Here is a 13,833-nt window from a genome sequence, read left to right as displayed (position 1 = left end):
GAGAAAACAGACACTCTGAAGATGGCCATATAAGAAAGCCACACGGCTAACAGAAAAAACAGAAAAATAAGGCTTGGAATTTCAGCTAGGGCACAGGGGAAGGTTGCCAGCCTACCCAAGCATTTGTATATTATATGCTCCAACGGTGCACAGTATCATCCCCTTCCAGCCTTAGAATATAAAAGACAGATATAGAGGAGAGAATCAGTGGGGAAAAAGCTGTTCCATTATCCCTGATCATTAAATCCACTGCCTCTGCCATGCACCTATAACTTCTGTCAGATTGATGCTTGTCCCCAGGTCACTGGACTTGGGCCCCTAATTTTCTCAGGTTGGTATCAGAGAAAAATTCCTGTTTCCAAGTATCATAACCTGTTCACATTCTGTTATATACAAATTCCTAATGATAAAAGGTATAATTTCAGGTTGTAGAAACATTTAGTTCAATATCTGAGATTTAATTCTTTTTATATTTTATTTAATTACAGATATTGAAAGTTTTGACTTTTTTCCATTACTGTCTTGATAAAGCATACCTGCCTAATATCTTAATGAAATTAGTAAACCTCAGTAAAAATGAGGTTTCAGCTCCAGAAAAAGCATTCTGATGGTGAAACACTGCATCTCTTTTACTTAAGATGCACTGACATTTTGCTCAGTACTAGGCTGAACAAATTACATTAGAAGATGAAGAAATTTCTAAAATCCACTGACCTCTGGCAAGAAGAAATAATCCTTCAGTTTGCCACCTTGCACAGTACGTAAATGATCATTAAAAGATAATGTTTTCTCTTTTCTGTTGTGAAAGTAAATTAAAATCAATGCTTATGAAACTCTCACATGCTATAAAACTGATAAGCACAAGCACAAATTAAATCGGAATGAACTTCAATAAATGTCAGCTTTCATTTATTTCTTGTCATTTTTGACATCTGGTGACCTGTAAAGGGCTCTAAAAATAGTCAGAGGAAAATCCACTGTGACTTAGATTTGACTCTTCATAAAGAAACAAATCAGCAGCAGTAATGGTTATTTAGCCAGCTCGGTCCATTACTGCATTAGTTTGGTTAAAAGAACATGATTTTGTGAAACCATCCTACTGCTCTCCAACTGGTGATTAATACAAACAATAAGCTAACACTATACAGGCTTGTCACTACTTGCAGCTAAATTCTTTCAATTTTTACGTTTGGAACATGCTGATTCATGCAATGAATTTTCACCACTCCATATTACTACTTCAACACCCAGTTGGGATTTTATGAAAACTGTCGAACTCATAGATAATAGGTTTTAGTTAAAAAAACTGTTAAGTCACCCTGGCTAAATACTAGCCAGAGAACTGAGCGGATTAGCTGGGAGGACCTCTCCAAAACTCTACAGAATGTAAATAAACTGTGAAAGAACAGAGGACTAACTGGGAAGGGGAGGAGAGAGAGAAGAGAGGGAAGGGGCAGTGTTCTGGAACACTGCAAAATTCCCATGCAAATTACTGCTAAGTTTTTTTAGAAGTCTAAAATTTGTACATATTTTTCTTTTTCTCTTGAGAACAGAAATACTAAAAAATACCCAGTAGGAGATTATCTCATTTTTTATTTCTTCAAAAGTTTTTCAGGTGAAATCTTCACCAAGCCGCTCGGAGATGAAGAAAAGTCAGTCAATCTAAGTTTAGGATTTTAAAGCTCCATCTTTCCACAGCAGGAGAAACTTCTACTAAAAATAGAGGACATTTCACCTATACTATAGTGCACATACAAATATACTGTATTTGTATAATCTGTATTATGCTATACTACAGTATTCAGAAAACAAGGCTCTTTCTCAGTCTCTTAAAACCCATTCCTTTGCTGGTCATTTTGGTCTTTTGTGACATACTTTTACTTGAAGGCTAATAAACATCAAAACCAGGGCCCCTATGCTCAAGTAGAAAAGTTCCCATCATGCAAGCATACAGAAGACTAAAAAACCAAGGGTGTATTCATCTGTTTTGTAGGAGGCTAGGAGGTAAAACAGGAGAATGATCATGTCCTGGTTGTGTCGTTCCCATGAGAGGTGATTAAAATCTGGCAAGACCTGTTTTCATTAAATAAATGCAATGGTGGGAAGTTGGGTTGCAGAGCACTAAGGAAAGATTTGGGAGAGAGGAATCCCACACACATAGTCAACAGTTTGTTCAGTGGGTTTAGAGATAAAAAGAAAGCAGATGAGGAAGTAGACAGATGAGTGAGATTAAGTGCATTCCTTTGTTTTAAAAAAAGATAATGAGATACTTGATAGTGTCTGAGTATGAAGAGCCAGAGGAGACTGAAGGCTGAAGATGAGAATAGGGAGATGACAGAGAGATAGGATGAGGTGTACTCACTGGTGCAGACAGAAGGACTGCAGTAAGGTAGCAGACACATTTCTAATTGTAATAGAAAAGGAGATATTCAGATTTGTACAAAGGGAAGGGGAAGCTTATTTTGTGGGTTGGTTTTGGTTTTTTTTCTTCAGGGAAAAGCTAGCAAGCTCAATACACACCATTTACACACATTACCTAGCATTCAAAGTCACCTAGATCAACACATCACAAGCAAATCCATCCCAAGAAACATCAGGGAGGGACCTCGAGGGGTTATTTAGCCTGCTTCAAAGCAGGCTCAGCTATGCCTATGCCATCCTCACAGGTGATCATCTATCTCTGTCCAACACCATCAAGCAATTGATTCTACAGCTTAAACTATCCTCACCTCAGCAAGGTTTTCCTAATCACTAGTCTTGAATCCCTCTTGCAGCACTGCAAGTCTACTGCTTGCTTTCTAACCCATGATGGACACAGAGAAAACTTTATTCTCCTTTTCATACCAGCATTTTAAGAATTTGAAGACTTCTATGCTCAATCCTTCTATTTTTCTCTAGCCTACACACTACCAATTATTTCAATCAAGACTAAATGAGAAGTAGAGTAACAGGCAGTTACAGTAATAAAAATGTATTACAGTTCTGAATTTAACAGTGATTGTGTTCCTACTATGAATTTCCATTGTTTTCCCTCTGGTGCTAGATGAATCTGCACATTTTTGGCTGAAGCTGGATTCAAAAGTATTAACAAAGCCATTGAAACAACACTTAGCTGAAAAAACAGAGTATGAAATCCTTGATATATAGACACTTCATTTTTAGAAAAAGTTTAAGAATTCTATGGCATCCTCAAGTTAAATTCTCTTTAGTCACTTCACATTAATCTCCGTTCTTGTATGTGCACGTGTGATACGTTTGGAGGCTCAGCTCTAAACTACAAGTGTAACAAACTTTTCTGATCTCCCAAGGCCAAGGAGTCTTCATCTTTGCTGTTCAGTGGCCCCATTTAAGGGATAGTGGACCTTGTTCTCTTGCTTATAGGAATAGCATTTTGGTAGGACCTATCACATCACCCAAATTTTAAAGAATGTTTGCTGGAATGGGGAATGGAAAAATGATATGGTCAAAAGTTGATCCCTGGACCATATGAAATCAGAGCAAAACTGAAGTAGTGGGTTACCTGTTCCATTTCCATCTAATCCCTGCAAATAAGGAAAACTGTCCACTTCCCAGGGTGAACTTGCTGCAGTCAGATATGCTGTCAAATCACTGTAGCTAGTGTTCTCTGGTAATTTCACAGATCTTCTCTGAAAGTGAACTTGTGGCTGAGTCCGTGCACCTAAAAAAATTAAAAGTGACTTTATATCCAAGGTGGGCAGAATATTTAGGCATTCTTATTTATGGAAGCACATATACAGGTTTTTTTTTCATTATGAATTGTGATTTCTTGAGACATCAGAAGGCTAATACAAAAGATGAGGAAAACCAGGATTTTTACATTTATTTTGCAGTTGCCATTATTTTTTCACAAATATTACAGAGCAAAATTGTGAATGCACCTGATGTCAGAAGCTTTTCTGACTGGTATTTCCGTGGATCACCTCTTTAAAGTGATTTTCTAAAAGACAATTCTACCTATAGTAGTACCTATAAGTCCCAACTAAGCTGTGTAATTTCTGCATTTAATTTTTACAAAGCTTTGGCCACGTTAACTATCTCTAGTACTGAGATAATAGTCACTTTTTCTTTAAATAACTGGATAAAAAGATTCACCTAAAGCTTGGGTGAAAAGAGTTTCCATATTTTCCCACACAAAAACACATCTAACCAGAACCAGATTACTTGGCAGATTAGATTTCTCTCTTTTTCTCTCTCTTGTACAGTTTTAGTGGTTTTTTTCGAGATGACTAGGTGTTAATTGAAGGGTCTTTGCTTCAACAAGATTTAAGACTATTTCATGTACTATGGCATTTCATGTCTCATTTAAATCCCAGTTTATAAAGTCAGTAGTCTTTTTCAGTACATGCTCACCACTAATACTGTTTAGCAACACACAGCAAGACTCCATCTGCAAGTTTGTGTGTGCAACATGCAAATTAATTTTTAAATCAAAAGCTATTGTATTCTCCGGAGCTCATTTTGCGTACTCACAGAACATTCCCCACATGGCACAAAATCAAGAGGCAAGCAGGTTTTTTTCTTAATTCACATTGATTATGCAGTTCAAAGATGTCAACTCAAAACAATTTTGCTTCTTTTCCCCTATTAATCTCTGGCAAGCACTTTTAGGTTACATGTAACTCCACTGCAAGAAAGATTAAAGAGCTTGACTCACAACTCCTAAGCTTTATAACTGCCAATGTCATTAACCAGGAGACTGGAATCTTTTCTTGCATTATTTTCTAGCAGGAGCTCTAGCCATGAGAAAGTATAAATTCCACAGAATAAACTCTGTATTGGCCAACAAAAATTGTTATGCAGGTGGGCAAGTAACTCCAAAGAGCTGACATTTCTTTGGTAATTCTGCAAGAAAAAGCTATAAAACCACTTTTCTTTTTTAATTTCTGAAACATTTTAAGTATTTACAGCAGGCTCTCACAACTGGCAGTATCCTTAAGTGTTTAAGATAGTCATTGAGCACCACCCATGTGAAACGGGAAGAAATCTGCCTTACCCAATTTCTAGTCTTAAATGGAAAACGACATAAAAGACTAAATAAATCAACTGCAATGAACTCAGTGAAGGCTTCTCTCTCGAGTGCTCTGCAATACTATAGTAGTTTGCTGTACCTCAGGGACAGATCTGCTCAAGTACTTGGGAACCTCAGACTGAACTGCTGAACAGGCTCCTACAGCCCATAGGGATAAACATCCACAGTAACAAATCAGAAAAAAACCCCACCACAACAAAGAAACCGGCATTAGGATTATCTCTAACAGTTCAACGTAAAATTGTAGGATTTTCTACTAAATCTCTAGTTAAGATTAATTATTCAGGTTGCAAAGAACAGGTATTATATTTCCAAAGATCAAACTAATTAAGAACTAAACCCAAAGTAAGTGTTTGTGGAGTCTGTAACACAGTAGGTCATGCAAGCTCTGAGGTTTTCTATTAAAAATGGTTATTTTGTAGCATTGGGAGAGGCATAAGATGCCAAATTTTAACCAGACTGGGAGGACCCCGAAAGCCAACCTCAGTTTCTTGAATCCTACAAAGCAAAGCATTCCTATGGCTGAGCCCCAAACCTGGCTGGAAACCTGTACAACAATCAACTTGGATGTAAGCTTTAAGATGGAAGAAATAATTGCCTCTGTAGATAGTGCATTTGCATATAAGTCAGTGCAGAGTGGTTAATTCACACCCTAGATTAACAAACTCCTTGATATGGATGTTCAACCAAAACCTGCCACTTATCCCAACTCTCCCTTCAGCTCCTCAGATGGGTCTCCCCAAACCTGAAAAGAGACTTTAAAGAGGCAGAAGGCCAGGAGCTACCAGCGAAGGACTTGTGAGGGATGCAGCTACCAAGGCTTTTGCCTTCTCTCACTGCCTTGCTAGAAGACAATCCAATATACTCCTTTAGCAAAGGCCATAAAGGATTTTGGGGCATATGCCTGGGAATAGACTTATTGAGGGAATTGGAAGTGGTAAAATGGACAGAAAGACTCCTAAGAGTATATTTCAACAAGCCAACACTTATCACTGAGAGTGGATTATTGTTATAGCTTCTATTACTGAAAATATCCAGTTTTGATTTACAAAATCCAAACAAACTCCAAACACATTCAAGTATAGAATTGACATGTAAGCTCTCTGCACTTGCCAAGTGCACGAGGTAAAGGACTGCTGAGCACTGATCTTATCTTCTTTAAACATCTTCTGAACACACCAGCCATGATTCAAATGCTGTCAGCTCCAGTTTGCCAGTGCACACCTGAAGATGTAGGAGCCCCCGTAAGGCACCTCTTGTCAGGCTGGATGCATGACACGTGGCACCACACCGGCATTTGTGCTTCAATGTGAAGTAACATTTGAAGCACGATCAATTCATGCTCTGATTGCTCAGATGTCAAGGCAGATAGAGGGTACCCATACTGCTCCCTTTCACTGAATGCTGAATTTCAGCTCATCGCTGTGCCAGCATTAAATAACTTAAATGACCCAGTGGCTGGCAAGCTCCATCCCTTGCAATTACTGACAGACCACAGCAGCGGATTGTAATGCCATCATGAAAATGAAGCTGGCTGCATAAACTCAGACAAACTTCTCAATTGCATAAGTCGCTTGATTGATTAATTATTCAAAAGCAACTGGTAACGTATTGTAGTAGACAGGCCTTTCTTTCCCTTTGGTGCTTCAAACACCAGCATTCCCAGCCTGTTCCCCGTATAATGAGTTCTGGTTTGCTCTCCTTTTTGTACTAAAGTAACTTCTGATAGCCTCTTCTGAAGCACTGCAAAGTTACTGGGAAATACATTGGAGAAATAAAAGAAAAACTAAGTCACAGGGATTTTGGATGGAGACTAGGGAGACTCCATTCAAATACTGGTACCATGTCTAGGCTGTCTTTCATTTAGTTTTTATCCTAGGAGAATTCCCAAGAAAAGGAGTGTGGGCTGGTCCCACAAAACAGTTTTTACTGGGCAAGACTGAGAGTGAGTTCAAATCCCAACCCTTAGAACAGTCCAGGTACCACTTTCCTCCTTTATCTTCTTTCTCTGCTATACCAGCAGAACCAGTTATTCTAATTTAAATATATTGGAAACACCCTGGATCAATTCACTGAAGGGAGCAAGATTACGTGCAAAATATTTATGAGTGTCACTTGGCAGTTACAGATGTCCTTTTAACATCTCCCGTTTTTTTGAAGAAAGGAAGATGTAAACATGAAAAGACTGTGTCTTTTAAGTTATTTGCATAACATTAGCACATTTGTATAAGAATAAAAGTATTTAATACACCATGCTAGTAGAATACTGCTGGTAAACAATGTTTCATGTTTTGTCTAATGGAATCCCTCGTGGTTTAACGCAGTTCACCATCCATCTAATTTACCACATTAGATAACGTCAGCTCTCAAATTGCAGAATATATGTATGGCAGCTGTGCTGTTCTCCAGCTCCTTCTGAGCATTCCATCAACTACCAATTTGTTTAGTGCTTTTTCAGCTCCAGTTGTATCTAGTGCTATCATTAATGAAAAGCCTGTTGTGTGTGTATGGTTTCTAACCGTAAAAAAAAATGTCAGGAAGCCCTAATTGTATTATATTTCCTCAGATAAAACATTGTTATCTTGGAATACTATTGAAGGTAGTATTCCCCTGTTATTAACTATCTGGTAGAGTTTAAAATTATAGTAATCGTAATACACGTGAATAATACACAGTTTATGCACAACAAAAGTGCTAACAGGATGGATGTCCCCCTGTTTTGGTTGATCAAGCTATCTTTAAAAACTTCTGTTCTTCTGCTATCAGACTTATCTCAGCTATCACATCAATTGAGCTAAGTTAGGTCAGATAAACATTTTTATTCTTTACTGTGCAATTCAGAAAACAGTGTTCATCTGACTAATACTACAGTTATTTTAACTTCTGTGGCCCTACAAAAAGGTGATCCAAACTTTATTCTTCTAATACAGTGAGTTTCCTCCTGTAGTATGTGGGTTTGCAGCCAGTCTGGTAAGGGGTCCACAGGAAGCACTTAAGAAAAGCAAGTTTATATAAAGTATACAACATTGCAGATATAAGAAATTTTCAATTGTTGTATACCCTAAATTTCTAAGGCAGTCATAGTAGGAAGCAAGAAACAAAAACAGAGAAAATTCTTAGACAATAAGAACATCAAAAAATGTTTACTGCAAGGAAGATTAAATGAGGCTAGATGAAAAAGCATCCAACAGATAGCAAAAGTCATTCAATCTCTAGCTCTCTAATGGCACACCGAAGTCCAAACTTGTTTATTATCAAGTAACTCAAATCCCCTCAAATCAAACCACAGCAGTTAGGGATGAATTTAGCTATTGATCAGTTTTGTAAAACTATCCACAGAGATGCAGTCCCCAGGGAACTCAGAGGAACTCCCCAAGAAATACCAGTTTCACCAATGGGAGAGAGTTCAGAAAGTATCAGGCTGTCAGGCTTTTTGGTTAGCGTCTCTCAAATTTCAGTTCTGACTTCCAAAAACCAGCATACCTTGAAATCCTGAAACTATCTGGACTACATCGTCGTAGACCATTAGAGTAGCTGAGCGTTCAGGAAGAAGGCCGAGACTCAGTGAAGAGAACACTGTGGGAGAGAAGTGGTATTTGAATTCTTACAACCATAAGGCAACAACAGCAGCACTTACTTTCTTCTATAATTTTGCAAAAGCAGGCCACCCAAACTATTAAAATCATATTGTATACATGACAGAAACCACATGCATTTTCTAAACCAAATAATTAAATTGCCAGGGTAATTATTACTGAACTAAACAACATGTTCTACTCTTTTGACTCCAAGTCATGCATGGTAGCTCAAAGTACAGAATAGTGCGGTGTAAAGCAGGGTTTTGGGTTATAATTCCCAGATCCACAGAAAGACTTGTCATTACATAAAAAGGAGTGAAACACTAACTCAGTCTGAGTTATTTTTCTGTGAAACAGCTATACTTCTTGCCTCAGGAATATTTTAATGAAACTTAACTTTTAAATACTTTGAGATTCTTACATAAAAAGTCATACAAAAAGGCAAAGTATGATGAATAAGTCTGAACAATTTGCTTTAAAATACAGCATGTCCTTACTGAGTCACCACCTACGCTGCAGAGTGCTATACATAGCAGAACTACTGTCGTTCCACCAGTGATGTAAAAGGGGACAGATAAACGGTATTTGCTGCAAGAAATCTGCCTGCAAGGACCACCTTTGCCACTGGATACTGACATTCCTTACAGGGGGCTGTCTGTATGCACACACATCTTTGGAGAGTGAAGAACACGGTATCATTTCATGCTAAGTTCTAAAGACCCAGAGGACCAGAAATATGTACGGGACTAGCCACTGAGCACACCTGACTCCCGCACCCATGAAAACAGTAAGAAGTAGACCTGCCTGCAGTCCATGTATGGCTTTCAAAGATAGAAGGAGAGGAGGAGATTAATGCAGACCAGTAATTTGGTAACTGGGCAGCATCCCACATTTGTACCTGGAAAGTACTCATCCCATTCTGAAGTGACCACAAGCTGAAGAAGACATTTCCAGAACTGATTAATAAAAGAACAGTGCAAACTCTTCTGATTTTCTGGAATTAGATAAGTTTCCTCTAAATTAATATGTATTACTTAATCCAAGAGATGATACAGATGATACCTACAAATAAGGAGATTGTACACTATTTCTGTTTTAAAACATATATTCTCTTTTTGAAGATCAGAAATATTAGTGTTTGAGAGAAATGCAGGAGAAAGAAGAAACTAGGAGAAACACACTGCTAAGAAACACCATCTAAAAGATGGTCTTAAAAACATAGGCGAACATTAAAAAAATAAAATAAAAACCGATGTTATTGCAAGTACAGCTGAGAATTTTCTTTCCAATGCTCTACATGTGAAACAGATCTAGATGTCATGCAACGTAAGTAAGATAGCCTAGAATAAATAGCACTAAGGCCACACAATTATGAAATTTGTTTGTGTCTACTCCAATTAATTTGTGTGAAGAAAGCCGATATAATTTAGACACCCTGGGGAACTCAATACAATAAACCATGCCAACATCTTCCATATACACCAGACTAAAATGCATATATAACCTCTAAACTTCCCTTGGGGTTTTCTGCACTATCTTTTCTCAGCATGACAAAGGCAGAAAGTCATAGTTTTTAAGGCCAGAAGGATGACTGTGGTGATCCAGTCTTACTCCTGCATAACTACAACCTTCCCTGAATTAGTTACTGCTTCAGATCCAATAGCTGTGCTTAAACTAGAAAACTCTTGTAAAGGAGTCCAGTGGTGAAGAATACACCGCATCACCAATGCTCTAGTAAACAATTATGAGAGCAGTTAACTATGTGCCTTTTTACCCATCAAAATTTATTGAGGTTAGACTTCCAGTCATTTGATCTTCTTTTTACACAAGCCCACTAGACAGAAGAATTCTCTCTTACCCGTTTCCTGTTCTCTATGCAGGTACTGATGGACTGTGATCAAATTACCCCATGAACTTTCTCTCTGGTGAACAAAATAAATGAAGCAGCTCCAAGTCTTTCCCCGTAAGCTGTATTTTCCAGTGTTTTAATCACTCTTGATACAACCCTGCCATTTTAAGCATTTTTCTTGAAGCATGGATCCAGAACTGGACACACATTTCCCTGAGAAACTGCACCGAAGACAAGTTCTGATATACTATACTCTGCCTTCTCAGTCTTTACAGCTTTTATTTTACAGCTAAGGACCAAATTATTCTGCTTTCTTGCAGTGCTGCATTGGGAGATGATTTCCAACCATTCATCTACCATGACTCACATGTTTTCTGCAGAGTCGCTGTTTTCCAAATAAGCTCTCCTGTCCCAGAAATACCATGAGCGTTCTCTGCTCCTAGAATTACATTTCACCACAGTGAATACCATGGCGTGCTTTGACTGACCCTGTCAGGTAGCCTGAGCTGTGCTGCCTCAGCAACTTCCCTCTCTCCATTGCATGCACTGTTCCAAAAATGTCCTCTTAAATACAGACTACCAGTTACACAGTTTTTTCTTCCCAATTTTTTACAATGAAAAAATCTATGCGTAGCCAAGAGCAGATAGATGAGCACATCTCCCATCATGAACACTTCAACAACTCAAGTGATGTTAAATTAATGAACTGTTAATAAGTGGAGTCATGGCTCTGCTGATAAATATTTTAATGGAAAAAGAGATCTTAATCTTTTCCTCCTACCATTTATTGCTATGTAAATAAATAATCCTCCTGCTTAAGTGGTAAAGAGCTAGTAATTATTTTGGTTAATATGAGAAAAGTTCATTTCTGCCGAATTATGAGAACAGAAAACCCTCGATGCTTATTCCTTAAAGCTATTACAATAATACCACATGTTCAGTGACTGCACAGCTTCTCAACGTAAGACTGTAACTAATGCATACTAGTGTGTGACAGAAGAATCCTGATCCTTTGGCACAGTCCTGTTACAGTACTTTAAACATTACTAGCCTATAGCTCTCAAACCTACTCCCTGCTTGTGGCTGTCATTTAATTTAAAGTAAATGCGTCCACACAGGTTGGCACATGAGATTAAACCACTGTCGTGGGTGGAACACTGCTCAGAATGGCGTCTCTGCTCTGTGAGGTGACAGCTGCTAATACTGTTAAAAGGCGTTTTTGGGAAATGAGGATTCTGCTTTCCACGTGTGCCCAGACTGCACACTGCAGAATCAAGAAGGCCAGGCTGGATGGGGCTTTGAGCAACGTGGTACAGCGAAGGGTGTCCCTGCCCATGGCAGCAGGGCTGGACCTAGATGATCTTTAATGTCCCTTCCAACTCAAACCATTCTATGATTGTAAGATTTAAATATGCTCCCTGTTCCCCATCATTCAGCTCGGATTAAAAATAACACCACCACCACTTCCACGGTTTTCAAAAGTTCTATACCATGCTATTACAAGCATGATAGGTGTTTAAATACAAACAGTTCTTGTGAAGTTTTTTTAAAGACTACAGGCATCTTATTCAATATGAAAAATAACATCCTAAGTATCTTGGGCCTGAAATTTTATGTCATGTCCCTTTTAAGGGGTAATTCAAAGAACAACCCTATTAACTCTACATAGGGTGTATCAAATTGTAGCTTGTTGTTTCTTTAATCAAAGAAAGGATTAAGTTCAAGGTACAGAAAGCAAAACAAAGGATTCTACTCCCAATTAAATCAATGGCAAGATATCTACCAGTTCCAACAGGGGAAGGTCAGAGGTCAAAGTAATCTGTTTTCTGAGGTAAGTTCACATTTCAGCCATGGAAAAAAAGATTTTGTGGAAAATGTATACAATCACTGCTCTTTAAACTTCAATGACTTACCAAAACAACAATGCCATGTTTGATTCCCTTCCCTCAAAATCAAGATTTAAGAAAATGCAATAAGCAAAAAACCTAACCAAACAAACTCCAGGCCATGGAAGAGTAGGTCACATTGAAAAGATCTAGGGCAGAGCCAGAAAGATATGAGACACAAGGCAAGAAAAGGTTATTGCATACTTTATGCATATAATTGTGAGTATGCTAGGGAAGCTGCACTTCATCTTGTTTAAACAGAAAAAAAAAAATCAAGAAAGTTTCTAAACAGAGTCACAGAAGAATTATGGTTGGAAGGACCTCTGGAAGTCACCTGCTTCAACCAGGCAAGGAGGTGTCCAGTTGAGTTATGAGTATCTTTAAAGATGGAGATTTCATGACCTTTCTAGGCAACCCGTTCCAGTCTTCGACTACTGCTGCTGTAAAGAATTGTTCCCTTTTATTTATTTGAAACTCTTCCTGCTGCAACTCATTTCAGCTGCTTCTTATTCTTTCACTATGCACCTAAGAGCCTGGCTTAGCCTCTGCTATGGTTCCATTAAGCAGCTAGAAAACATGGCAGAATACAGTAGAGGAAATGTGGAAGAAGTCAGTCTATCTTATCTGAAGCAAGCAAATGCAGGCAAGAAAATAGCATGTTGAAACGCCTAAAGCATAATTCTGGGTTTGAAGAGATCCAAGTTCCTTTTCCCTATCTGAAAATACATTTGCTGCTTGACCTTCCGGCAAGTCACACAGTCTCTCTGGCTATGTTGATATTAATGCATAAAATGAAGCCAAGGTATGTGATTGAACACTTCCCTGTGATCATTTATACAATTTAAATATTAGCCCTTAAAACCTGGCATGGCTTTAGTTATCCAATCTCAGGTGGTATTTAGGTGTGATTTGGGTATAATACAAGCCTGGGATCATTCTCAAACTACTCAGACCCTAATTGTAGTTGGGGATTAGAGGAAAGTCCATATGAAAACTGGGGATGTGACCTTCATCTAGATGTTACAACTCAAGATCTGAAAGCCAACCTCAATCTGTTCTATTTAGCAGTATAGAAACAGTCTTCATGACTCAGTTTCCCCTCCTGTACAACAAATTTCAAGTGTACCACTTGCCATAAAATTTTGAGGCATTCTGATAAAAACTAACATGCAAGTATTAATGTTATATTTGTTTGCCTGTGGAAGAAACATGCTAATTAAGTTAGAAAAAAAAATCCTTACATCTGGATAACATAAATGCAGATTAAAACTGTCCTATGGACATGGCCAAGAACTGAAAGTCCAGGGCCTATTTCGTACACTACACCCTACGGGGCAACAGCTGTTGCTACACCTTGGGAGAGAAATGAATGAGTACATCACAGCTCTTGAAACAAAGTACTTGGAAACAGAGTGCCCATAAAGAAAAAGATCTGGAAATGATTTGTAGTTTCTGTGGAGCTGTAAGAGC

At 38.2% G+C, this 13,833-nt stretch overlaps 1 protein-coding gene across 6 annotated transcripts in view; it reads right to left on the bottom strand.

The window, feature by feature from the left end:
* FAM171A1 (family with sequence similarity 171 member A1) overlaps positions 1 to 13,833 on the bottom strand; it is a 98,273-nt gene that overhangs the window by 23,526 nt on the left and 60,914 nt on the right. For all 6 annotated transcript variants that reach the window (XM_080386362.1, XM_080386363.1, XM_080386365.1 and 3 more), the window contains 2 exons: positions 8,534 to 8,626; positions 3,521 to 3,679 (listed from right to left, as the gene is read on the bottom strand). In XM_080386362.1, coding sequence (XP_080242488.1) covers positions 3,521 to 3,679; positions 8,534 to 8,626 — 252 coding nt within the window. The remainder of the gene's footprint in view (positions 1 to 3,520; positions 3,680 to 8,533; positions 8,627 to 13,833) is intronic.

The sequence above is a fragment of the Falco punctatus genome (assembly GCF_963210335.1).
Source record: "Falco punctatus genome assembly, chromosome: 4".
NCBI lineage: Eukaryota > Metazoa > Chordata > Aves > Falconiformes > Falconidae > Falco > Falco punctatus.
Note: the sequence above shows the minus strand (reverse complement) of the source record. Positions and strands in the feature narration are given on the sequence as shown.